This window comes from Squalius cephalus (genome assembly GCF_949319135.1).
Source record: "Squalius cephalus genome assembly, chromosome: 21".
Classification (NCBI taxonomy): domain Eukaryota; kingdom Metazoa; phylum Chordata; class Actinopteri; order Cypriniformes; family Leuciscidae; genus Squalius; species Squalius cephalus.
The window spans coordinates 2,129,740-2,156,906 of NC_137142.1; the positions used below are offsets into that span (position 1 = coordinate 2,129,740).

Sequence of the window (27,167 nt, forward strand, 5' to 3'; positions counted from 1 at the left end):
GTAAATCATTTCCTTGAACGTCATTTATAAATGTGTGGTCTTGAGCATCTTGGATAAATGTAGATGTTATGCATTGCCAACAGTTTTTATCTTGTAAATATGGATTCCATTTGATGACCGATTTATTTACGTTAAATATTTTTAATATACAATATATTTTACCACTAAAGATTTTTTCTTTTAGCACTATAACATCCTTAGAATAAAATATTTCCCACTATTTATAAAGATAAGGTCTGTTTCAGAAAGAATAATTTTGTAGTTTTTTATTATAATTCTCCTCATACAAATGTGATTTCCATAAAGATTTTGATCTTCAACATTGAAGATAAGTAGAAATTCATTTTAGAAGAAGAGGAACGAACATCGATTAAGCTAATTAAGTTGTTTGCTTATTTATTTAATGTTGTTTACAGATAAATACAGAATTCCCTAGATTCTTTTTTGGTTATTCACAAGTTCTTCATTCTATATTTCAAAAGATAAAGGATGAACACTGAGGGGCTCCCGCAGATAATGTAGTCTTCAATTGAAAGGACAACACTGTATGCATTGGGTTATAAATACATAGTGATAAAACTACAAATGCATCTGTTGACTACCGGACCTACTAATGATCAGTAACGCTAAAAACAAAGTTTTTAAGGAGGCAGCAGTGTGTTGAAGGGATTCCTCCAGGAATTTTAAAGATGGCATGCTGCAAAAACTCCCAAATGGGAGCAGAGGGCTTTGGATAGTTCATGGCATAGACATGAAACATTTTGAAACATAAATCCACAGCTTGAACTAAAGTCTCCTGTTCAATTGCCTCCCCGTTGAAAATGACAAACACTTCGGAGAAGTTCCCTTTGTCCCCAAGCACCAACACATGTGGATCCGGGCTCGTCTCGCTGTCCAGGTAATGAACCATATTAGTTCCAACCTTAAATAGAATAAAAAAAGTTCAGTTGACATACATTGTGACAATATTCCATGGGTACAATACATGTTTACAAATGAATCCAAGCAAAGTCAGCAGTGTTAAATTACACTGTGTAAAAGTAACACTGAAGCAGTGCTGTAGAATTAAATAAAAGGTTCACTCTAAGGGTAGGTTTACACGACAACGATATGCTTAAAAAAGGAGACGTTTTTCCTTGAGTTTTCCCGCGTGCAGACGACACCATTGTCAAAACGATCCCCATTCACACGCTAAAAACGCTGTATTCTGCTGCCAGGCCAGTAGATGGCGATGAAACACTATAGATTAAACACGTAATACGCATGTGCATGACGTCATCGTTTACACGGAGACGGTTTTCAAAAACGTGCACTTTGAAACCCGTTTTCAAAAGTTTGTTTTCAGGCGCCCAGAACGCCATTGTCGTTTAAACGAACGGCCAAAACGCATTGAAAACGGTGTTGTGCAAACAGCCCCTATAGTCCAGTCATTTTAAGCCAAAATGGGGGTCAACCTTGAACAAATTGCAACAGAAGCAAACTCAACTGATTTTGTATCCTCAATATGTCCCGAGTAAGGGGAAAAAAGCCCAGAAGAATCCCATTAGGGGGAAGTTTAGAAAAAGACCCAAATATATCCTATTCATACACCTATTCATTCTTCTCACGTGAATAGGATAAACATTTTAACCTTTAGATATCACCATGAAAATTACTGAGTTGATTACTTACATCAAGACAAACAAAAAATGTATTACAAGTTTTTTTTAAATTGTTTGTTAACATGGACAAACGCTGTATAATCTAATTACGTATGTGCTAATTTGCATAAATACCACAACAGATCTAAACATTGGGTATAGCCAGGTGAAAATCTCTTGTTGACACATAACAGTAAAAGACTTAATGTTAAGGTCTGAATGGAACCCATTTAGGCTACCCATGAGCATTAACATGCGGGAAGAATTACTTTAGAAACCAGCCTTTATTAATTTTTAAGAGATTGGGTTTGGGGCTGGGTCCGTGGGACTGTTTCTGGGGGACGAGTCTGAGGGAAGAACAGGAGACAATGGTAAGGAGAATGCAGAAGACAAAAGGTAGGCAAAATAAAAAGTGAATCCCCAGAAACATTCCCACAGACCCAGCCCCAAACCCCATCTCTGAAAAATTAATAAAGGCTGGTTTCTAAAGTACTTCTTCCTGCCTCTACGTATTAATGCTCATAGGTAGCCTAAATGGGTTCTATTCAGACCTTAAAGGAGAACTCCGGTCAATTTTAACATTGAGCTCATTTTTTTGTACATTTGGAGTGCTGTCAGTACAGAGAACAACGACAAAAATCGGTGTTGCCTACACCGAGTTACTCTATTTTTAAAATTCGCACCCTGTTGACTTCAATGGGGCAAGTACTAAACCTTATGAAAAAAGTAATCGATTGCCGAGTTCACGCGCGTGATCATAGGTAACTAAACCTATGCGCGTGAACTCGGCAATCGACTACTTTGGACTTCAAACGAAAAACAGGATGTAAATACAGGTATTTGCGCTGGCTTAAATAACATCATTTTTATACATATCTTTCACATCTACTGCAGTCACTCACTCGTGTTCACTCAGAAGGAATCACTCACATGACCTGTGCACTTGTAATGACACATCAAGGATGTTAAGAGGCTAAAAGCAGGTTTAGTACTTGCCCCATTGAAGTCAACAGGGTGCAAATTTTAAAAAGAGGATAACACGGTGTAGGCAACACCGATTTTTGTCGTTGTTCTCTGTATTGGCAGCACTCCAAATGTATAAAAAAATGAGTTCTCCTTTAACATTAAGTATTTTACTGTTATGTGTCAACAAGAGATTTTCACCTGGCTTTACCCAATGTTTAGATCTGTTGTGGTATTTATGCAAATTAGCACATACGTAATTAGATTATGCACCGTTTGTCCATGTTAACAAATGTCTTGTTGTAAGTAAAAGTCTTGTTGTAAGTAATCAACTCAGTAATTTTCATGGTGATATCTAAAGGTTAAAATTTTTAGCCTATTCACGCGAGAGAAGGAATGAATAGGCGTATGAATAGGCTATATTTGGGTCTTTTTCAAAACTTCCCCTAATGGGATTCTTCAGGGTTTTTTTTTTTCCTTACTCAGGGCATATTGAGGATACAAAATCAGTTGAGTTTGCTTCTGTTGCAATTTGTTCAACCTTTTTTCATAAAATGACTGGACTACTTAAAGTGATGATTGAACATTAGTCATGACGCCTGCTGTTAACAAGCACAATCCCTGAAGGAAAGAGGAGGAATGGATCCATATGGATCCAGTGTAATTTAATACAGCTGACTTTGCAGTGTTGCTTTTACTTACAGGTTGAATGTCAATGAAGCTGCGCTTCATTTCAGCATATGTTGGACGCACAATTTTCTCATTTGTGCGATATGGCGATGACGGCAGGATGACAGGAAGGCAATTTAAGGCAATTTCTCCACGAACATCTTTGAACGACAAGTTTACAGAGCAAACAAATCAGAAAAAAGTTAAGCTTACAGTTGTCATCTCTACAACCTTCTTTCATACGCACTTAGAAACAGCCTAAAAAAAACAACAAAAAGTTAGTCAGACCTCTGTTGAGGTCAAAATTAAATCAAAATTGACCCCATTTATTTTCTTAATTCAGGTTACTGGTTACTATTGTGAATGGTTAATCCATGTATGCATGAAGGCCCCGATATACTTCAAGCGAAATCAAAGAACGAACTGATGTGACGTCATTTCAAGTGCCTCAGGGCTCAGTACTGGGACCACTCCTCTTCTCCATCTACATGTCATCACTAGGATCTGTCATTCAAGCACATGGCTTTTCTTATCACTGCTACACTGATGACATACAACTCGTGTGCGTGGTTCCAGTGAACATTAACACTTCACCAACAATCACACCTTCAAGTTCGGAATCGTGGAGTTACGTCTGACGATCAGTTAAGCTTCACGGACTACATTGCTAGAACTGCCCGATCATGCAGATTTACCTTGTACAACATTTAAAAGGTCAAGCCCTTCCTATTGGAGCAACACAACTTCTTGTCCAAGTTCCTGTTTTATCCAGACTAGACTATTGCAATGCTCTTTGTAATGCCTTCTAGCATGTACAGATCTGCCTCCATCCTAGTATGGAGCACCCACTTTTCACAGTACAATCAACAACCAGTGGATAAAATCATGTCCCAACCTACTTTGTTTCTTGTTTGATAAGCCATATATTAGGGATGCACGATATATCAGCCACCATATCGTTATTGGCCGATATATGATCATTTTTAATGTCATCGTTATCGGCCCGATAAGAAAATGTGGCCGATATATTAAAGCCGATAAATAATGGATTATTTCCTTCAGCTGAGACACTTCAGATGTGCACTGTTCACCATGATGATTTTAAATTGCTTAAAATATGATTTAAATCACTTCAAAAAGGAAATTGTGGACAACAGACAGGAACATAGTATCGTCCCAGATCCGGCCTACATCTGTTACACGTGGATTCCACACGGCCCAGATGTGGATCGACACTATGTTGCTGTCTGGGAAGCATTTAAAGGATTAGTTCACTTCAGATTTAAAATTTCCTGATGATTTACTCTCCCCACGTCATCCAAGATGTTCATGTCTTTCTTTCTTCAGTCAAAAAGAAATGAAGGTTTTAGAGGAAAACACTCCAGGATGTTTCTCCATATAGTGTCTTCAATGGGGTCCAACGGGTCGAAGGTCCAGATGTGAGTTTCAGTGCAGCTTCAAAGTCTCGACACGATCCAACCGAGGAATAAGAGTCTTATCTAGACAAACCAGCGGACATTTAAAAAAAAAAAATTAACATTTATATACTTTTTTAAATGCTCATCTTGCACTAGCTGTGATGCATTATGTAATCGTGTTGAAAGGTCACGCGTGTTCCGGTTCAAAAATGTAGGGAAGGGCAAAAACATCTAATTTTCTCCTCCAACTTCAAAATCATCCGACATCGTTGTTTTGCCTTTTATTTATTTATTTTTTTGTAAATGCTGTTTGACTTAGTCTTTGCACATTCGCTTTGTAAACACTGGGTCTGTTCTTCCACGTGACCTTTCAACGTGATTACGTAATGTGTGAAGTCGTGGACGTGCAAGAAGAGCATTTGTGGTTAAAAGTATATAAATGTTTATTTTGTTCTAAAATGTCCGCTGGTTTGTCTAGATAAGACTCTTATTCCTCGGCTGGATCATGTCGAGACTTTGAAGCTGCACTGAAACTCACATCTGAACCTTCAACCCGTTGGACCCCATTGAAGACACTATATGGAGAAACATCCTGGAATGGTTTCCTCAAAAACCTTCATGTCTTTTCGAGGGAAGAAACAAAGACATGAACATCTTGGATGATAAGGGGGAGAGTAAATCATCAGGAAACTTTAATTCTGAATTGAACTAATATTTTAACCCTAACTTGCAGTTATGAAAATTCAACCACTTAGAACCTCAGTCAACCAGTCAGAACAATGCATGTTAGAGAGCTATAGTAAGCATGGTATTCTGTGTGTGATTTTAATAGGATGTCCTACCTATTGGCAGTGTTTCCAGATTTTCTGGAAGGACGTCAGAAGCCTTGGGTTCTTTTTTTGTAAAAAGTAAAATCCGGTCAGTGAAGACAGGAGCCCAAAATTCATAAAGGCGGTCAGCATGGTCAGGGAATACAACTTCAAAGTCCTGTAATATCTAGATAAAAACAACAATAATAATGCTAGATTGCAAGTAACAATAGAATGAATAAGATGAAGATTTCTATTACATGCTTAGCCTGGTTAAAACCAGAACATTCTCAGTAGTAACTGAGTTATGGTCTGGCAAAGCTTCATTAATAACTCATTTCCAAAGGGGCGTCACCAACGGACGTCGCTCAAATGCCTCTGGGCGCAATTGGATAGACCTAAAACCAATCAGAGCGATCGGCATTGTGTAAAGCCATATGCTGCGTCCCAATTCGCCTAAGTTACACTACGCCATAAAAGTATGTACTCTTTTTGTGAAGAAAAGGTATTTACTTTTGAATGTGTAGCAAAAAAGTAGGCAAGCTTTGGGACACACTACTTCGTCATCTTTATCGGACGGATCTGTCGCGTGCATCCTGTCACTTAAACTGCCCTGTCAATCATCTTGTCACAGTTAAAATCCTCTATTAAATCTAATTTAATTTCCTACCGTTTCGGAGAGAAATGTAGTAGCACGTTCATCTGCCAGTGGGTCTTTCATGGAGACTGTCCTCATGTGTTTGCAATTTAAATATAATAATGCATTTAACCCCCTGAGGTCGGCTATCGCGCCGGCGTGATAGGCTCGTTTTTTTTCCTTATCAGTGCAAAAAAAAAATCTAAATTCTAATATTAATTTTTATCTTATATGCTTGTGTTGTACATCAATCGATCCTGTTAAGTGTGTATTTTTTTTTGTGCATACTCATAATAAAAACAAAGTGTTGTGCTTTTCGCCAAATAAAGAAAAATAAACATGATGCGCGTTCTGCCGTCTCTCTCAATGTGAAACTCATTCTGAAACGCGACAGAAAATGACCTGTAACTCAGCGAATGTTTGTCACACAGACTTAAAACACATGTCTATACAACGCTTGGAGTCTCTATTTTTAAAATATGTAAATTATATAAAAAACAAATATTCTCTGTTTAAGTAATCCGTAAGAAAGCAGCGGCATGTACAGTTTCTCAAACACATCCTAATTAACTATAATGTGACCACACCCACGCGTGCACGAGCGATTGACATTCAAATGATCCACGCGGCAGAACGCAGACCTGTAAACGCCCTCATCACCTCAAAACAAAGAACCAGAGACTTCGGGAACTTACTCCTCTCTGCTTTTCATTGAGTTTGAAGACGTTTGTGCTGTGTTGTGCTGTTTACCTTGGATTTACCTCAGAAGAACGCGATTTGAAGATGAGAAGATTTTTAAGGTAAGACATGTTAAACTGGCAGTGCCAGATTAAAATGTATGTTATGAAATGAGTTTGGAGTAAAAACATGAACTAAGCCTAATATCGTACATGTATATGCATCTATAAATAGACAGAAACATGTTAAAACGTGAACTAGACTGGTAGGCAACCTTTCAGTGCTAAATTGATATACTTCATATATATTTCACTCAGTTTTGATTAGCTTATGACACTGATTATAATGCTAAAATACTTCTTTATGCGTAATGTAGCTTGTTTGCGAATATCTGCTAATGTGATTTAGTGCAAATATGTTTCAGCCTCCGGTAAAATATGTGATAGCCTACTGTCTACATTATATTTTTATATAAATGCTCGATTTTGGTTAGCCAAGACACGCTTCAATACTGCCTTATGCACAGATGTTTGTGAATACAGGTGTAAATGTTTGAAATGTAGTGATGTGTGTCGTTCGCGAACGATCCGTTCATTGCGTGTGTCACTAAATGCGTGCGGATACCCATCAACAGATACTCGCGGTGACGCGGTCTATGGCCCATAAATAGATATTTCTCCATTCTATGGCCCATCAACTATACATTGTTCGTCCATAACCATCACTTGCTCAGCAGTTTACTTTGTATAATGTATGCTAAAAGTTTTATTTTGATGTTGTTTTTTAGGAATGTGAACCTTCAGTTCTCAGTGCGATCGAGAAATCATACCGAGTAAGTGCATAGACGTAATATTTTACAGATGAAATGTAGCCTAATTGTGTTTACATCGTCATAATATAAAAGTAGCCTACCTATTCTTGTGTGAAATGACAAAAAACATCCATTCTGCTTATACAGGAGACACTGCGCAGATGAGGGTGAAAACAGATACATGGAGGACAAAGACATTTCCATGTCCTGCACCTGTGACTGCCTACAACAAACACATGAGGGGTGTTGACCTGTCTGATCAGCTGTTACAGTACTACACAACACAGCACATAACCATGAAGTGGTACAGTAAGATTTTTCTACACTTCTTGGACATTGCTTCCACCAGCTCTTTCATTGTGCACAAAGAGCTACATGGTAACTTGTCCAATAAAGAGTTTATGGAGCAACTTATAACAGAGCTCTGTGGTGTGTCACAGAAAACGGCAATGAGTTTTAAATCAGTGTTGGAAACCGTTGTGCTGCTTAATATATATTTTTTATAACCTGTAATAGTTTTTTCAGGATTCTTTGAATAAAAATATTTTTGATAAAAAGTTTGGTCTTTTTTTCTTTCTTTTTTGGAAAGGATGTATTAAGTGATAGTAATAACTTTAAGTCTTTCCATTGTTAGAAAAGATTTCTATTTTGAATAAATGCTGTTCTTTTTAACTTTTTATTCATCAGTGAATCATTCTTAGATCATCATTCTTTGTTCAGGCTGCCTCACAGCACCTTGATGGCCCATTAGCCATGGGGGGAGTGTCTTTAGTCACACCCCTGGTGTGAATCACATTAATATTCATGGCCCACGCATACAGCAGTGCTGACACAAAAACTGACATGCAAAATTAAAATCGTTATATTGTTGTTTGTGAAAGAGTGGTCAGAATGATTTTCACCTCATTTTGTAGAAAAAATTCTAGCCTACAAGAATAGTAATTCCAAAGTCTTATGGAAAACTATTCAGTATGTGTAAAATGGCCTTATTGCAGTGACAATGTTTTTCCCAAAACATACTAACCACGCATCATTTTTTTTTCTATAAAATGCAAACATGTACATCCATTTTGCTCACATATTATTGTAGCAGAGTTTGTGCTGAATACAACAAAATTACATGTTGGCCAATAGTATGTTGTAAGTAGCTGAAATAAGCACAAATGTCAGGTCATGTCAAAACATCTCAAGGGCCCCAAAAACACCTCAGACTCCAGAGGGTTAAAAGTTGCTGCGCTTCACCAATGGACGTCGCTCAATGGGCACAATTGGATAGACCTAAAACCAATCAGAACGATCGTCATCGTGTAAAGCCCGCCCCAACGTTTCTGATTGGTGCCGCGATTTCGATGGATTAGAAATGGGCTTGAATGAGCTCTTTGCCAGACTACTTGCAGAGCAAATCTAAATTGTCTGGGTTTTCCCAGGCTACTACATGCTAAAACAACCCTTCAGAAAATTGTACTCACCATTCCAGGAGAGTCGTGAAGTCTGGGATATTCTCCATTGATTTCTTCTATGGTTTTTGTCCCAGGTGATCGAATCCATGCAGCTCGATGAGGTGCTGTATGTCTCATGAACTCCATGACTTGACTGTGAGGGCTTCTATTGTTCTTCAGCCACTCAATCATTGTTTGGATGACAGTCGAAGATAACTGTGACTCTATTGAAGGTAAAACACATTAAAATGAGGGAAGACAACTATATAAAACAAAAAACAACACGTCAGTGTTTGCCAAACCTGGTTATGGAGTTCACAAGGGCTGCAACGACGCGTCGACGTCATCGATTATGTCGACTACGAAAATACGTTGACGCGTCACATTATTTACGTTTATCTTGAATAATGCCGAATACTGCTCCTGGGCATGGTGAAAATGAGAATCTATCACACGATCCAGGCCACGATCATCAATAGTGTGGGAATGCTGTAAACTGAGGCCAAATAAAATGGTGCTTTGTTCACTTTGTTCAAGCTGAAATGGCATACCAACTGCTGTGTACGTACGAGCACCTTAAAAGAAAACATCCTGGGACTCTCCGACCTCAAAACGACGAGCCAGCTGGGTAAGTAACTTAGCATTTATTACAGCGAGTTTTGGGAGTTGTTGCGTTCTTACCTGCTGTGTTTTGGTCAAAAACTCATCGAAGTCTCCTTAGAGCTAAAGCTCTCGGTGTACTAGGTAATAACGCTAATGTTAATCGCTAACGTTGCAGATGTACTTTATTACGGTGACAACAAAACGGACTTTAACTTATAACTTCAACTTTAATCTTGCAACAATGCTTTCAGTGCATTTGCCAGTTGTTTTAAGTTGTGTATGCACATGTAGACTTTAAAAATAAACGACTTACGTTACATTTATAAACACTAGGCATTAAGCTAGTGTATGTGAACCTTTTGCACATAAATACAAGTGCATTTCCATTTACTATTGACTAGTCAATGAAGTAAATCATACTCCCCAACTACGGTAATAAATAACAGATTATAGTAAACAACACACTTCCTAATTAGGCCTACACTGTGAATGTATACATCTTACATTTTATGATAAATGGTATCATTAGTTGAAAAAGTTTAAAATGCTTCCTGCATTCGTATGTTTCATAATAAAATGACATAAATACACTACCCTTTCTGAAATACAATTATTTGTCATTATTCATAGATTTCATATTAAAATAATATACAGATGCACTACAGCTGTTATATTGTTAGCATTCATAGATTTCATGTTTAAATATGATACTGATGCTATTTTTGAGTTTGCTTATTTCTCAGGAAGAAGGATGTCAAAAGGATGTCACAGTTTCAAAGTATTTTTTAGAAAATTATTAAATAAACGTTTGAAACACTAATGGTAGAAGTTGTACTTATTATTTATTGGAAAGTTAGCCAAAGGATGAATCATCTAATCCAAAAAATAACCATTAGATTAATCGGGAAAATAATCGTTAGATTAATCGACAACAAAAATAATCATTTAAAAATAAATCAAAATAATAATTTTTGTCTCTCTAAAGAAACACACCCGATTCAAATTATCAGCACGTTATGGAGAGTCTCATTTATACTCTGAATTGGGAAACTGGTAGGAACGCCCCCTCAAGTCAGAATTCCAAATGGGAAACTTGGAGGAACTGGAACAACCCCAAATTCATAATCCAATACAGGGTTTCTGCAGGTTTCAGTAAGTCAAATTTAAGACCTTTTTAAGACATTTTAAGACCATAAAGATTGAAATTTAAGACCTATATGACACATTATCCAAGTTAGATAGATAGCTACCTCGGGATCATTAGAGTATCTATCTATCTAGGATTATCTGATGTGTGTGTGTGAGAGAGAGGGAGAGGTAGATATATTTTTAATAGAAAATTGTACTCTTGTATATTATGCTGTAAGAACACAATTATTGTTGTTTTAGTTGATCATAGTTGATCATAACTAGAGAGGAAATGATGAGATGATTAAAGTGACCAAAATTAATCACGGTTATCACAGAATCCTGTTCAAAAAGTACTAATACTACAGAATGAAGTCAATTCAACAAGTTTTATGTCGAAAAACAGCAAATAAATTGATTAGCATCAATATGCACTTTTTGTTTACGTAAACATTAAAATACCATTAAAAATGATGGCCAGACTTTAAAAGAGTGTCTTGCAACATGTTATCTACTAACATGTACAAGTTCAAATAAAGTTTTGACAAAAAAGGTTTTATACAAAGATAAACCTCATATTTCAGCCTTTAAATAATTTTTTATAAAAAGAATGAGTCAAAAAAGATAAATTACTGACATTTACACATTAGCTTATATTTATTAGTAGTGTTTGGGTGCACCCCCATCCTTCATGTTGACTGAGCTTTCAATGTTGTTATGGAAAGGGGTGATTGGTTGGTTCCTGTCACATGACCTGCGGTGCGTTTGCGGCATTCTGAAAAGTTTAGATTTTTTTCATAGCGATGCGCCTGGTAAAAAAATGAGCACGCCGCTTCAATTATGAGCGCGCTTGCCGTGCACCTACATTTGAACAAACTTGAGCGTGCAAAAGACGCGATATGTGAACGGCCTCTGGCGAGCTAGCTCATATCAAGCCACAAGCTATTGGTAGCACGCGAGCGACGTGTTGGAGACCCCTGCTCTAGGGCTCCGCTTTGTAGGCTACAACTCCATACTTTTTTGCTACTTTGTAATAACTTTCTGTGGCCAGCGTTTCTGGAAATGAACGAGGGTTAACACTTTTTTAGACCTGACTAAATGAAATTTAAGACCTAGGATGAAAATCTGGCCGTTTTTAAGACTTTTTAGGGCCTTAAATTGAAAGTTCAGAATTTTAGACTTTTTAAGACCCCGCAATATGGCTGCTCAGAGCATCAACAGTAGTAAAACAGTAGTAATATTTTGTTTATTAGCACTTCCGTTTGTCTGTGTCTCAACCTAAGTGGTGCACACAGTACTATCCAACCTCTATTTGTGGATATGATACTTCAGCCATTATCTGTGCTAAACACAGCTACTTTATGTTGTATGTTTGTTTGCATTTCGAGAGAGCAAGCATCAACTCGGGTGTGACATCATTCCCAGCTCCGACTTCCGGGGTTAATGGAATGCAACATTAATAAAGACTCCAAGATGGGAAATGGGTGTCAGATAAGGAAGACACCCAAAATAAGTACAGTTGGGGATACTCCTGAACCAGAGTTGAGAACCACTGCTCTTGTTTACCATAGGCACAATTAGGGCTGGGGCGGTATGGATTTTTTCTTACTGCGGTTGAAAAGCAAGAAATTCCCGCGGTATAGCGCTAAACCGCTTTAAACCTCAACCCCCCTCCCCCAGTTTTTTTTTTTTTTTTGCGATGTCGCGGCTGGAATAAACAAAGTGTGACAATGATAATCTCAGGTACTGTTTATGTGCTTTATTTAATGTTAACATAAAAGCATGCAATGTGACTTTGAATATCATTTAGTGCTCCAGCTTTGTAGCTGTAAAAGCAACAATGGATAATTCACCTCAGATCTTGAAATTAAACAAATGGAAACAAGAACGTTCAAACTGTGAACATACAAGTGTATTCTTTGACAAAGATTGTTTTAGTAACTCAGTAGCCTATCTATTTTTAATAATGTTTAAATGGTGTAATATTTGTGAATTTGATTATGTAGCCTACTTATCCATTTTCTTGCAAGTGCTGTCAAGATTACTCTCTGGTGCTGTGCACTTGCCACGACTCCACGAGGATTGACAAACGCGGTCTTCACGTGAGAGAATTGTGTTAAATAAGCACGTGCAATTAAAAGCTGAGGTCCTGCTTTTGGGGCTTCAAATTATAGGCTATAAGACATTTGCAATATAATTGGGAGTCTGGACAGGGTGTTTATTTTGATATTGACTTTTTTTTGTTATTTTCAATAGCCTACGAATGGAATGTTATTATGTGTCATGGAACATTGCGCTCCCCAACTTGCGAAAGGTCGGATTTGCTCCATCTTTTGATGATAAGTTTTGTTTAGAAAACCTTGAATCCATGTAAGACACTGTTATTAGACACAATCCATGTCATTAGAATCAATGAATCCATGTCATTAGACACAACGTGAACACATGTGAAGGCCAGTGTTTAATTTTAATTTTTTTTTTTTTGCGGTGATGGAGGTGACGAGCTCAGACCGCGGTAGGCGTCACGTGACCACGGTATTGCGGTAATGCGGTAACCGTCCCAGCCCTAGGCACAATTTCTTTTTCTTTTTTTATAAATAATGTCATCATTTACTAACCCCTGTTTTAGCCCATTTTATAACAGTTTAAAAAAGCAATAATAAAGCCCAGTGAAGCCGTGGCTTACAATCATTTTAGAACATCTAAGGAGGCGTTGTTTGGCGCAAAGTCGTCTTGTTTTTTTTTTATTGACTCAACAGCCAACGTTTTGGTGGAGGGGGGATTATGGTGTGGGGTTGTTTTTCATGGGTTGGGGTTGGCCCCTTAGTTCCAGTGAAAGGAACTCTTAATACTTCAGCATACCAATACATTTTGGACAATTTCATGCTCCCAACTTTGTGGGAACAGTTAGGGGATGTTCCTGTTCCAACATGACTGTGCACCAGTGCACAAAGCAAGGTCCATAAAGACATGAATGAGCAAGTTTGGTGTGGAGGAACTTGACTGGCCTGCACAGAGTCCTGACCTCAACCCAATAGAACACCTTTGGGAATGAATTAGAGCGGAGACTGCCAGCCAGGCCTTCTCGTCCAACATCAGTGCCTGACCTCAAGAAGAATGCTCAAAAAGTCCCATAAACACACTCCTAAATCTTGAGGAAAGGCTTCCCAGAAGAGTTGAAGCTGTTATAGCTGCAAAGGGTTTGACCAACTCCATATTAAACCCTACTGATTAAGAATGGGATGTCATTAAAGTTCATGTGCATGTAAAGGCAGACGTCGCAAAACTTTTGGCAATATAGTGCATGTAGTGAACGCATCTATTAGGCTATGCTATACACTATGTGCAAAAAAGATTAAAATATAAACATTACATTTTAAACCAAAAAACAGATGATAACTTTCCATCTTGAGGTTAAAATCTCTAAATTAAAAATGATAAAACCAATTTTAATCTATTTTAAAAACATGATATTTGAAAACTAAGGTGAAGATTAACAGTCAAGCTTCAGTGTGTCCCTTACATAAAACTACCGTATGACTGCAGAGGACTTGGAATACAGATAATTGCCCAGATATTCTGCCTCAGATCTGGTGTCGTTTTTCACTAAAGACATGAAATAACACTGAGTTGGAATGGCATAGGAGACATTATGACAGTTAATGTTGGGTGAACAATTAAGCTTTCCTGCAGCTCAAACAGTAGAGCGTTGGCGCTTGCAACGCCAAGGTCATGGGTTTGATTCCCAGGGGAAGCAAAAACTGATAAGAATGTAAATGTGTTCCTTGAAATGCAATGTAAGTCGCTTTGGATAAAAGCGTCTGCCTAATGCATAAAGGTAACTATCCCTTTCATTTTACAGTAAAATTAGAGAGTTTTATGCCATGCAAATTGTCTAAACAGCTAACGTACAGCATTTTCTCTGCACATTAAAACCCTTTGCATATAAACACCCATCCCTAGCACAAACCTGGCAGTGGAAAACTGGGTCGGGGAGAGGAATTCTGGGATGGCTGTGGATTGCTGTGCTGTTTCTGGCCTCTCAGACGTTTCCTCACGTTGCGGAGTCTTTCTTCTAGATACCCGGTTGCAGGGTGACGATAACGACAAGGTGTATACCATACCTCCTGCAACAAAACGTATAAATAAATCATTGTCACAATAAAGTGGGGACTAATTCTCTTTATCAGCCCTTGATTATCTTTTAATCAGATTGTGTCAGCAGAACTTACATATCCGTATCCCTCATTGCTTTTCAGACAAGGAAACTGGGCAGTTATTGCCAAAGCCATCTCCTTTTTGACCTCAGCTGTTGGGCTATACAAAGAAACATGCAATACAAACAAGCATTTGAATCGTTCATATAGGCAAGTTTATTAATTCATGTCCACTGGTCAAGTGATTTTTATCATTTAATAGTTCTACTCACGTTTCCCCAAACCTTTTCATTAAATGAGAAACCAACACCCGCACCATCTGACGTCGCTCCTTGAGGCTTAGGTGCCTGTCTCTGTCTAAAGATGATATTATTGCTGATCCTCCAGAATTGCTCAGTATTTCTCGTATATCCTGTGAAAAGAAGAAAATTCAATTGGTTCTGAAATATAATAAAACAATTACCAAAATTTAAGTTCAAGTGTATCAAAAGACGTGCTATTACAAAGGTTGAGTTGCTTGTTCTTGTTTGGCAGCTTTCCAGTACTATCTGTGCTGGGGTTGGTGGGTCATTCCTCATAGGTGATTGATTGGGACATGATTGATTGTTGACAGAGCTATTGCCCAGAGACTGTTTAAAAAATAAATAAAAATAAAGTAAATATCAGACGTTATTAGCAATGCAATGACAACGATGTGTAGCTGTAATGAAGATTCTTCAGTGCAGCTATGCCTCACCCTTTCCTATTCTGAAACATCTGTATTTTCTGTGAGAACATGCAGTTCACTGACACTAAGTGCTTATCAAACCTGGTCAGGAACAACAACATACTGTAGGCAAAGTAATGACTGAAACGAATTGTTACCCATCTCTGGATTATTAGCTTCACTTTGTCATTAACAGTGTTTTTTTCTTAATACAACAAAACTGAGTATCTCTATCTGTAGTGCAGAGCGTAAAAACAGTCATCCCTGGCCTATATACTGTGCCATTAACCTTGACCCAAGATGGGATATAAACCTCTTCTTGGCATCTTCCAAGTTCAGTATGGAGTACCTCAAGGCTCAGTACTAAGACCGTTGCTGTACATGCTACCCTTGGGAGATATCATTTGGAAGCATGGCATTAGCTTTCACTGTTACACTGATGATACTCAGCTCTATATTTCTTCGTGCCGAACGAAACTAACCAATTCACAAAATTAGCTGCTGATGTAAAAAATTGGATGACTAGTAATTTCCTACTACTTAATTCTGAAAAAACAGAGTTGCTAACGATTGGACCAAAAACCTCTGCACGAATTAACCTAGAATACTGTCTAATACTTGATGGCTGCTGTGTCAAGTCTTCGTTGTCGGTTAGGAACCTGGGTGTGCTCTTTGATACCAATCTTTCATTTGAAAGCCACATTTCTAGCATCTGTAAATCCGCATTCTTCCATCTTAAAAATACGACATATGCTCTCAGTGACAAATGCAGAAAAGTTAGTTCATGCGTTCATGACCTCAAGGTTAGATTATTGTAATGCTCTTATGGGTGGTTGCCCTGCACGCATAATAAACAAACTACAGCTGGTCCAATACGCAGCAGCTCGAGTTCGTACTAGAACCAGGAAGTATGACCATATTAGCCCGGTTCTGTCAACACTGCATTGGCTCCCTATTAAACACTGTATACATTTTGAAAACTTGCAAATTACTTACAAAGCTCTAAATGGTTTAGCTTCCCAGTACTTGACCGAGCTCTTAAAGGGGACCTATTATGCAAAATTCACTTCTGCATGGTGTTTGGACATAAATGTGTGTTGGCAGTGTGTGTACACAACCACCCTATAGTGATAAAAATCCACTCACTCATTTTTTTTTTTAATCCCCATAAATCATAAGCAGTGTCTCCCAACGACCTGTTTCAGCCATGGGGCTGGTGTGACGTCACAACAGCCACAGGCCCCGCCCACGAGTGTTGACAGATACTGCTGTTTTAACATAGACCCGCCCTGATCGAGTTCACAGTGAGTTGTACACATCCACCATTTCTGCACTGATGAGATGTCTCCCAAGCATTGTAGGTGTTGTGTTGCTGGATGTATTAAAGGGGACATATCATGCTAAATCCACTTTTTTAGCCCTTAAATGCATTTTGTTGTATATTTTTAGTGTTTAGAAGTATAGAAAATTTGAAATTAGTCTCTTCAGGTGTTTCGTTGATATCTTTATATTCTGTTTTGGCCTTATTTTTCAACCTGTTCCGATTTTTCTATTCTCTATGATGTTTTGTGAACAATTACGTCACAGTATTTGCAGCGGAACAGCCAAATAAGGACATCGACTACCGGCTCAACACTTCGAGCAATCCGCCATTTTTATTTCTCGCTGTGATTTTGTAGTCCAAGCTAAAGGATGCAGAACTTACGAGAGGGTAAGTCAAAATGTTCGGTTGTTGGATGTAGTAACCCACACGCTTCATTACACCGTCTCCCAGCATCAGAACCTCTTCGAAGTGCCTGGTTGAGTTTTATTTTTAACGGAAATGTACCCATAAAGTCATTTTTGTGTGCGCGAATGCGAAGCACTTCAAGGATAACTACTTCAGCAACAACAGGGTTTTTCCTGCATTGAACTTGTTTTAGCGCCCGCCAAAGCGATTTTTTTGTCCCGCCAAAGTCTTATTTGATCGGTGAGTAATGTAGATGAACTGCTGCGCTTGTGACAGGGCGCATGTTTAACTGAAAGAACGAGCAGAGAGAGAGACCCGGTCGCGCGCACGCACTCGCTCTCTCTTCGGAGCCAGGCGAAAGTGTAAACAAGACTTACCGTCTCTAAACTAGGCGCTGTCTTGCTCTCTCTCTCCCTCACACATATTAATCAAAATAAATTGACACGGTGGTAAAAGGTCGGAAGACCAAAGTTTCATGTGGAGCATTCTGAGATATTTTTTCCTGAATTACCGTGTGAATTGTGCTAAATAAGTTGCCTTATCTTTTCTGAAAAGCGTTCCAGGCATTAAGCTGACATAAAACAACACTTTAATAAAACGAAAAAACTATCCAATGATGAAATGTTTTCTGTGTTGACACAAATCTTGGATGTACAAAAGTTTCTGTGCCGCTAGATAATCGTATCTCTGCTATCAAACTACAAAAATGGCCGAACGGGGGTGGAGTTGAACCGAGTGTCACCTCTGCATCCTGGAGAGGGGGCGGGGTATGAAGTGTCTCATTTGTATTTAAAGAGACCGCACCAAAACGAGTTGCTCTCAGACGCACATCAGAAAAGGGGTAGAAAAGGGGCCTGTGGAGCTATAATAATGAGGAATTCAGACCCAAGCATTGCAGTTCCGCTTTATATAGACCACAAATGTATGATTTATATGTAAAAAGGAACGATTTAAAAGCATGATATGTCTCCTTTAATTCACATAGCTCTCTCTCTATTTACTCCCGAAATCTGAGCCAGCCGCTGAAGACGAGGTGGATTCATTTTGTATTCGAAGAGAATGCTCCCTCAACTCTACTGAATTTTGTTTATGTACTTACGCACTTCTTATGCTGTGTTTACTCAGCTCTTACGGTGATTTTCTGGAGTAAAACTGATGCTTCATCTTTTGTGTGATGTACAATAAACTTTATTAAACTCATCAGTATATTTTTGGTCATCATTCGGACGGGGTCTGCTACAGCAGGCTTGTATTAATAGTGGATACAAGCAATGACAAATAGGTTACAACCGTAATTAAACTAAACTATACCTGTTCCATCTCCATACAGCACTACTCTGTAGGCATTATTGTCCGACTCCGGGTCGAAATGAACACTGTTACTGTGAGTTTCTGTTTTGATATTATCATCTTTCCGTGAGATGAGATTGTTCTGACACTGAGCGCGAGCTCGTGAGGCTCCGCCCCCTGTGCCGTGCAGAAGCAGCTTATTTGCATTTAAAGGGGACACACTAAAACGGTGCGTTTTTCTCAGGCCCAAAAAGTGACGATTTAAACATGCTGTAAAAAATTATCGGTTGGGTATTTTGAGCTTAAACTTCACATACACACTCTGGGGACATCAGAGACTTATTTTACATTTTGTGAAAAGGTGCATAATAGGTCCCCTTTAATGCATTATCGTCCTTCACGTTTATAGTCCTCAAAATTCTGTCCAGTTTATAATACCTAGAATATCAAAACCAACTGCAGATTGATAGATCCTTTTCCTATTTAGCACCTAAACTTTGGAATAGTTTTCCTAGCACTGTTCGTGAAGCAGACACACTCTGTAAGTTTACATCTAGACTAAAACCCATCAGAAAATTCCCTATCCTGCACATCATTATACTCACCATTCCAGGAAAGTCGTGAAGTTTGGGATATTCTCCATCGATTTCTTCTATGGTTTCCGTTCCAGAGGATCGAATCCATGCAGCTCGATGAGGTGCTGTTTGTCCCATGAACTCCATGGCTTGGTTTTGAGGGCCTCTATTGTTCTTCAGCCACTCAAGCATTGTGTGAATGTCAGTCGAAGACAACTCTGACTCTATTGAAGTTAAAACACATTAAAATAAAATCATGAACATCTGGCAACCACAAGCAGGAAAGATAGTAGAGGCTTATTAATGCAAGATAACAGAGAAAGAAAGCCGAATGAGAGTCGGAATCACAGATCAGCAGCAAGAGTCAGATTTCATCTATCACATGACGAGAGTGAGGCGAGCTGATTGACTAGACGATGGCGAAGATTTGTTTTCAAAGCTAAATGTAAAAGTGCTTCTTTGGCAATATTCTGGATTTAAACCCAATGCTAATATGAAACCTGCAAACATTAATGAGGCAATCTGTAAACTTTGCCTAATGAGGGTGGCAGCATCTGGAGATAACACTTAATTTACACACACCTTTAAGCGCAAAAACAAATTGACACAAAAATTGTGTCGACATGCCAGTCTTGGCGAGTATCCTAGCAAACCTTAAGTATGTCTTAAGTGAACATAAACAGCTGAGAAAGACAACGCATGTGTAACAGTATCACTGCACTGGATCAGTGCATTATGTCTTAAAGTGACAACAACCTAATATTCCTGATGTCTATGTTTTTAATGTTAACTAAATAAAAGCAAATCACTCACTGCTCTTAATTGAATAGCTTTTGTAACTTTAATAAGGATTAATCTTTAATTTATACAGTCAAATATGCAATGCTATTTTACATTTGATTAATTTATTCAATGCATGTTCCTGAAAACTAATGTTAGACCTACCTGAAAAACAGTTTATTTTATTTGTACCTTTGCTTTATTGTATCACCCATCCCTAGTTTGTACCTGGCAGTGGAAAACTGGTTTGGGAAGAGGAATTCTGGGATGGCTGTTTCCTCAGACGTTTCCTCACGTTGCGGAGTCTTTCTTCTAGATACCCGGTTGCAGGGTGACGATAGCGACAAGGTGTATACCATACCTCCTGCAACAAAACGTATAAATAAATCACTGTCACAATAAAGTGGGAACTAAGTCTCTTTATCAGCCCTTGATTATCTTTTAATCAGATTGTGTCAGCAGAACTCACATATCCGTATCCCTCATTGCTTTTCAGACAAGGAAACTGGGCAGTTATTGCCAAAGCCATCTCCTTTTTGACCTCAGCTGTTGGGCTATACAAAGAAACAAGCAATACAAACAAGCATATGAATCGTTCATATAGGCCAGTTTTTTAATTCATCTCCACTGGTCAAGTGATTTTATTATTTAATAATACCTCTACTCACTTTTCCCCAAACCTTTCCATCAAATGAGAAACCAACAACCGCACCATCTGACATCGCTCCTTGAGGCTTAGGTGCCCGTCTCTGTCTAAAGATGATAATAACGCTGATCCGCCAGAATTGCTCAGTATTTCTCGTATATCCTGTGAAAAGAAAAACATTAAATTTGTTCTTAAACATAATAAAAGAACAGCATAAAATTAAAGTTCAAGTGTATCAAAAGACGTGCTATTACAAAGGTTGAGTTGCTTGTTCTTGTTTGGCAGCTTTCCAGTACTATCTGTGCTGGGGTTGGTGGGTCATTCCTCATAGGTGATTGACTGGGACATGATTGATTGTTGACAGGGCTATTGCCCAGAGACTGTTTAAAAGGGGAAAAAGAATGTAAATATCAGACATTATCAGCTATAAAATGAAGATTCTTCAGTGCAGCTATGCAGAATTTGTCGCAGTCATGAAAGCTTATCGTTTGCATGCGTTTTTAAGCATTGCGGTTTAAAAACATATTTTAAATCGTTGAAGCAGAACTCATTTCAGTATATGTGCTCGCCCTCTGTTTCTCAGCGCTGTCTGAGAGATGCATGACAAAGTGGGCTTGAACGGTTAAATACACATACTTAATATGCGTCAAAGTGACCACGTGTTTGCAAGTAAACAGTAATTTATGTCTTAAAGTGAACGTAAACAGTTGAGAAAGAAAACACACGAGTATAATGGATCCGTGAAGTCGGTCTTAAAGTGACGACTTCGAAATTTACCTTCTGTCGTTTATTAATGTTAATCAAACAAAATAAAGAGAAAATGTCTTGACTGAATCACTTTAGTAACTTTAATAAGAATAAATATATATTTACACATGCAGTTTTTTATACATTTGATTAGCCTACTACTTTTTATGTAGTATTTCTAGTTCTTGAAGTTTGTCAGGTATGTCTTTTCATGCATCTAATATGTTCTATTGTAGTTTGTTTTCTTTGCTCTTTCTTTATCAGTGTTCACTTGTTTTAGGCTAGTTTTTTTAATTATATTGAAAATTGTGATAATCATGACATTTTTTATATAAGATTTAGATCATATCGCCCACCCCTAATGTAATGGGTGAAAAACATACAGTTCACTGACAGACAACCAAGTGCTTCCACAACTTGGTCAGGGACAACAACATAGTTTCCTTCTTAAACAACCAGCCTGTAGACAGCTGAACGCACAGCATCATTTGGTGCCTGTGTGTCATACAGGACAAGCAGAATGCAGAGTTGTTTAGAACAAAGGTGGCTGGTCATTCGAGGGCACTAGTATTCTAGCATTTATTTTTAAGAACATGTTGAAAGTTGTCCTGGACTGCCATCTGTCTCTCGCTGCCAGTAACTGCATCCAAACGCTCCACATATGAAATGCATGGAAACGGCAAAGTCTCTGACTAAATGAAAAACCCTGTTTTAGTAGTAGTCCAGCTGCTCTCTCAGATTGATTGTTTATGGTACTGACATTAGGATGATCTGAGTGAGCAAGTCGATGCAAAAGAGCTATTGTCATGGTCAGCAAGCTATTTACAATATCAGTGATCAAAGAAGCGGTTTGCTTCACCATGTAATTAATTGATGACTGTGTTGGAATATGTCTCTTCTATGACCATAAGAAACTGAATGTTCTGCATTTTTATAACATCGTGTTAATGTCATCAAATTTGGATGTGCAAAAAGTTATTTTGTTTTTCCCCAAACCAGACTGACTGCACTTGAAACATGTGATCAAAAAAGCTATCATGGTTTAGTGAGTGTGAACTTACTCCCAGAAGTTCTGAATGATATTTCTTGAATTTAACCCTGAAACCAATTCTTGGAATTAGAGCGGCAATGCTGGCGTCATCCAGAAGCATGAAACTTTCCTCATCCACTCCTTCCTCTGTGTTGAGATGAACAAGAAAAAGAACAGATTTTGTGTCCTAGTGCATTATTTCCCTTTTAAAATAATTTGATAAATGCATGACATATATCACTTTATCTTATAAAACCTATTTGGATTGAAATAGTTTTTAGTACATTTAAATAATACATATTTTTTTTGTTTTGTTATCTTAATTACCTTAATGAAATGTTTTTAACTTAAACTTGTTTAAACACATAACTAGGGTTGCCAACCGTTCCGTCTAATACGGAATCTTCCCGTATTTAAGGCATCAATGAAGTGTCCCGTATGAAAGCCATACGGAACGCAGTTTGTCCTGTATTTTCAGGCATACACTCTAAATTGAGAATTAACCATTTCTTTTAGACAAATCTACAAACAACGTGATTATTGTTCATGAGTCCAGCAACACAAGAAAACATGCAATCTACCTGAGGGAAGGCGTTATCAAAAATCTTTCACTATTGTAAGTTAATGTTAAAAAGAGAAAAACATTTTACATTAAAGTAACTTGTACCGTAGGCTACTTGGTTGGACCTTGTTATTGAAACACAAAATAACCAATAAAATCTCAAGCACCAAAAGCAGCCCATACTAATCATCTAAGTTCTCTTTATCTGGAAAGTATGCACTTTTCATTTATTCATACATGGTTGCAAAAACATTTAGGCCTAGTTAAAAATTTTAAGTGCCATATAAATGCTTTTTTTTTTTTTTTTTTTTTTGGCTGTAATTTCAAAGACGTTCAGGTTCAGTTATTGTGCTTTTAAATTTTATGCCATCTATAGCCGCGTTTCCATTACCCTTCAAATTGCGCAAATTGAAATTGCGAATTGAAAATAGGCTTAATGGAAACACGTCAATTTCGCAAAAACTCCCATTTATCGCAAAAAAGTTTTTACGCTCGCATGAGGTGGTTTTTCAGGCAATTCGAAAAAGAAATATTTCGCAAAACTGCCATGGAAACAGTTTTTGCGCATTTACAGTCACCTGACTTAGAAGGCGCGGTGTGTTTGGACAGAATATGAGACGGAGTTCTTCATTAAATTCATAAAAGACAAAAGAATGACAGAAATACTGGATTCTAAACCTCAAAGAAATGCCACAATCAAGACCTCGGAGCAGAAATGAGTGAGAAAAACCCAGAAACACCTCATATGTGCCGCTCACAGACACAGTATAAGGGTCTTTCCTTGCCATTAATGCTTGGATAACACGCCTACGTTTCCTTCCATTAATAATAATAACGTCTAGTGCGGTACGTGGCTGTGATATATATAAACTTAACAACGTCCGTTGCCATGATTTTTGGAATGACTTATCGCGAGAGGAAAAAATTACGTTTTAGTTGCATAACATCGGTTAATGGAAACGCCGTCATTTCGCAAGTTTTTTATCAATATTTAGAAAAGAAAAAAAAAATCGCAAAAGTTTTGCGCAAATCTTTAATGTAACTTATGTATCTTCCTGACAAAAAAAAAAAAAAACTTTTATGTTTATCGTTTTGAATAGAGGTTGATGATACAGTAATATCCATTGGTGTAGCTATATATAGACAATGGGTAAAATTCAACAATTTGAACATGGAGCCACATTATATCTGGGATTGAATCATATAGGGCCTTTAAAATTAAGATTACAAAAGAAAAGTTTATTAAGAATGAGAATATAAAAGAGTATTAAGATAAATGTATTACTTTTAGAGTTACAGGCACACAAACTTTGGAAAAATACTATTTATGGCACTCAGTAATGTTCAATTGTGTTGATAGAATACATTTATAGTTTCAACATTATTTTTTCTTCAGAAAATGTGCGACCATTGAAAATATGCACTAATTTACTCATGGACCCACATTAACATCCCTATATATTGGGACTTATTTATTTATTTAACCATATTCGGCCTTAAAAATTAAGAAACCAAAAGAAGTGTGTAAAGAATTAGAATCTAAAAGGATATTAAGATATTTTTAATATGAGTTGGAGGCATGCAAACTTTGGGCAAAAAACAAAAGTAGCCTAGTGCTTTTTCCCATTTTTAAAATGTCACCGTTGGCATAGCATAGCTATAATGAAACGAAGATGGCTAAAGTCAACCGATTTAGCTAAATAGACCTGACAATCTCTGTAAAAGTAAAATAATGATGCAGTTCTAAGGTCATTTTAACCCCCCTGTAATCTGACTCCAAATCTCAGGTGAAAATTGTCATTTTGACCCATTTTACAAAACTGTAAATTACTCAGTAAATATACATCCATCACATGTAGCCTACTATTTTGGCTTTCTTCTTCATTTACGTTAACAAAAACTAAAATTTGAGCCGGGAAAGTTTCTGAAATTTGTTTGATTTTTCCACGAAATGACCCAAATGTGTTTGTCTGAGAACCTTTAAGACATCTTTTGTACACATTTTAACTACAGAAGCTAAATTGATATGCACTGTGTGGTGCAGTACAAATATTTTGAGTGTCCCTTATTTTCCCATAAAGAACCACGATTGTCCCTTATTTTCCTTTCCATAAATTGGCAACCCTATTCATGACTCAAAAATATGCATTATATCTGTTCTGAAAATATATTTTTTAAAACACCTTTTTTTTAAGCTTTACTTGTCAATGACCCATTTATCACTAATGTAAATAGCTTACCTTGAAATGTTTCAATTAAATGGCAGAGGTTCCACTGTTGTAGTCTTTCCTTCACATAGGAATCCATTTCTCTAAAACAGAAGTACACACATTCAGTACAACACATTATAAATGCAAAAACAGACGTAGTTTTATAAGTACAATGACTATAATAGGCTGTTCCTCTTCTGTAATACATTTTTAATACAGTTACATGCATGACAATACATAAATTGTAGTGGCAGTATGGAAAAATAGCAGTCCGGAATATAGTAAATATGGCGGAATGCTATATTGACCTACTTATAGTTTATCGACATAAGTAAGCAGGCATTATTATTGTTAACGTTAAGTAATACATCTAAATTGTTTCGCTAGTCTTTTTTACTAATTACTCTATTACTGCTAGCGAGCTAACTGTGATAATACAATCGATAGAGGACAACAAAACTGATTTACAACTTAATGATACAAAATGTAACGTCTCAATACACAATACCTAATGTTATAAGAGTTATACATCATAAAACGATATGACTTACCTTTCACATTCATGTATATTGTTGACTGTCACTCGACCGTTAAAATTCGAACCGTCGCAGCGGGAACAGTGTTTAACCCAAAAGCTGGGTTGTTACTAAAAATAACCCAACAATGTAAAATTAACCCAGCGGTGACCCAATATGTGTAACCCAGTGGTTGGGGTTAAAGAAAAACAACCTAACGTTTATTTTAAGCGTTATAAAGTAAATAAACTGGTAAATGCTGTGTCCTCATGAAAGTCTTACAACCCCCCCGCGGGATTCGCGTATATTTGTGAGGGAAGAACCATAGGAACGGAACAGCTTCTTCTTCTGTGGGTTTAATGGCGGGTCGCACACCAGCTTTAGGCGCTTACCGCCCCCTCCCGTGAGTGAGTGTGAAGTGATTTCAGTCTGTATGGATGAGACCTGTGTTATAGTCTATAGATGAGATTACAGTCTACTGAAGAATGCTGGTAGCCAGACAGTTAACAGCAGCCACTTCTATACTATTTGTTTTTCTACTATGGAAGTCAATGGCTACCGTCAACTGTTGGATTAACAACATTCTTTAAAATATCTCATTTTGCGTTCAACAGAAGAAGAAACTCATTTAGGTTTGAAACAACATGATGGTGAGTATAAGATATGACAACATTTTCTTTTTTTTTTGGTGAACACCATCCCTTTAAGTCCATTATTCTTGGTGGATTTAAAAGAAAAACTTTATACATCAGGTTGACTAAATAACCAAGGAGGTATTATTGGGGAAACTGTAACTGCTGATTATTTAGTGACATTCCTCCAGCCCTTGCTTTCTCTATTACTGTTGTTTTTCTTCTATTATTGATCTGTTTTATGCCCTTGTACATTGATCCAGTAAGCTACATATCATTGGAGACTCTCCTGGCTCAACTTGCATTGCTGAAATTGGAGTTGTTTTATTGCACCTGTAATTCATCTGAATAAAATCTGACCTCTTAAGCGATGCAGATCGATATATCCATATACTACTACATCCATAGTCATCAACAGACCAAAGAAGAGTATAATCGATGTTTGCCCCCATTCTTGGCTTACTAAACATAGGTTTAGTGCTTTGCTGCATTTCTGTTCAATGTTGACATGAATTTTCAATGTTAATTGACCATATGGAACGTTCAACGTCTGCAATAATATAAGCCAGCTGGAAAACTTCCGGTGAAATGTCACTTGTTGGTGTGTTGTTATCTCCAATGTCCTGAAGAATCGTTAACAGCATGAATAGTGTAATACTTAGTTTATAATCAGAATATAGTCACTTAAATAGTCAAGCTTAGCAATCATTTAGTTATTCAAATGTAAGATGACATAAAAAGACCCCTTCCTCAGTGTTCCTTCTCAGCAAAATTCAATTCGACCATCAGTTTT

General features: G+C 37.5%; 1 protein-coding gene across 1 annotated transcript; it reads right to left on the reverse strand.

Moving 5' to 3' along the window:
* LOC307149268 (uncharacterized protein) lies at positions 1 to 26,089 on the reverse strand. Its single transcript, XM_079855505.1, has 16 exons — positions 25,779 to 26,089; positions 25,258 to 25,328; positions 22,487 to 22,602; positions 20,933 to 21,058; positions 20,701 to 20,840; positions 20,502 to 20,586; positions 20,261 to 20,396; positions 19,283 to 19,476; positions 15,456 to 15,581; positions 15,225 to 15,364; positions 15,028 to 15,112; positions 14,766 to 14,922; positions 9,095 to 9,288; positions 5,533 to 5,686; positions 3,306 to 3,433; positions 1 to 922 (listed from the first exon to the last, which is right to left on the reverse strand). The coding sequence occupies exons 2-16, from the start codon at positions 25,322 to 25,324 to the stop codon at positions 611 to 613; spliced, it is 2,160 nt and encodes a 719-aa protein (XP_079711631.1). The 5' UTR covers positions 25,325 to 25,328; positions 25,779 to 26,089; the 3' UTR covers positions 1 to 610.
* Positions 26,090 to 27,167: the final 1,078 nt, after the last annotated feature.

Bases quoted from the DNA above. Each gene is read 5' to 3' on its own strand.
- LOC307149268 (XM_079855505.1), bottom strand. From the start codon at position 25,324: ATGGATTCCTATGTGAAGGAAAGACTACAACAGTGGAACCTCTGCCAT. The intron at 20,841-20,932 runs GTAATAGCACGT...TTCTTTTCACAG, and splicing joins GAACAAGCAACTCAACCTTT to GATATACGAGAAATACTGAG. The intron at 20,587-20,700 runs GTGAGTAGAGGT...TTCTTTGTATAG, and splicing joins ATGGAAAGGTTTGGGGAAAA to CCCAACAGCTGAGGTCAAAA.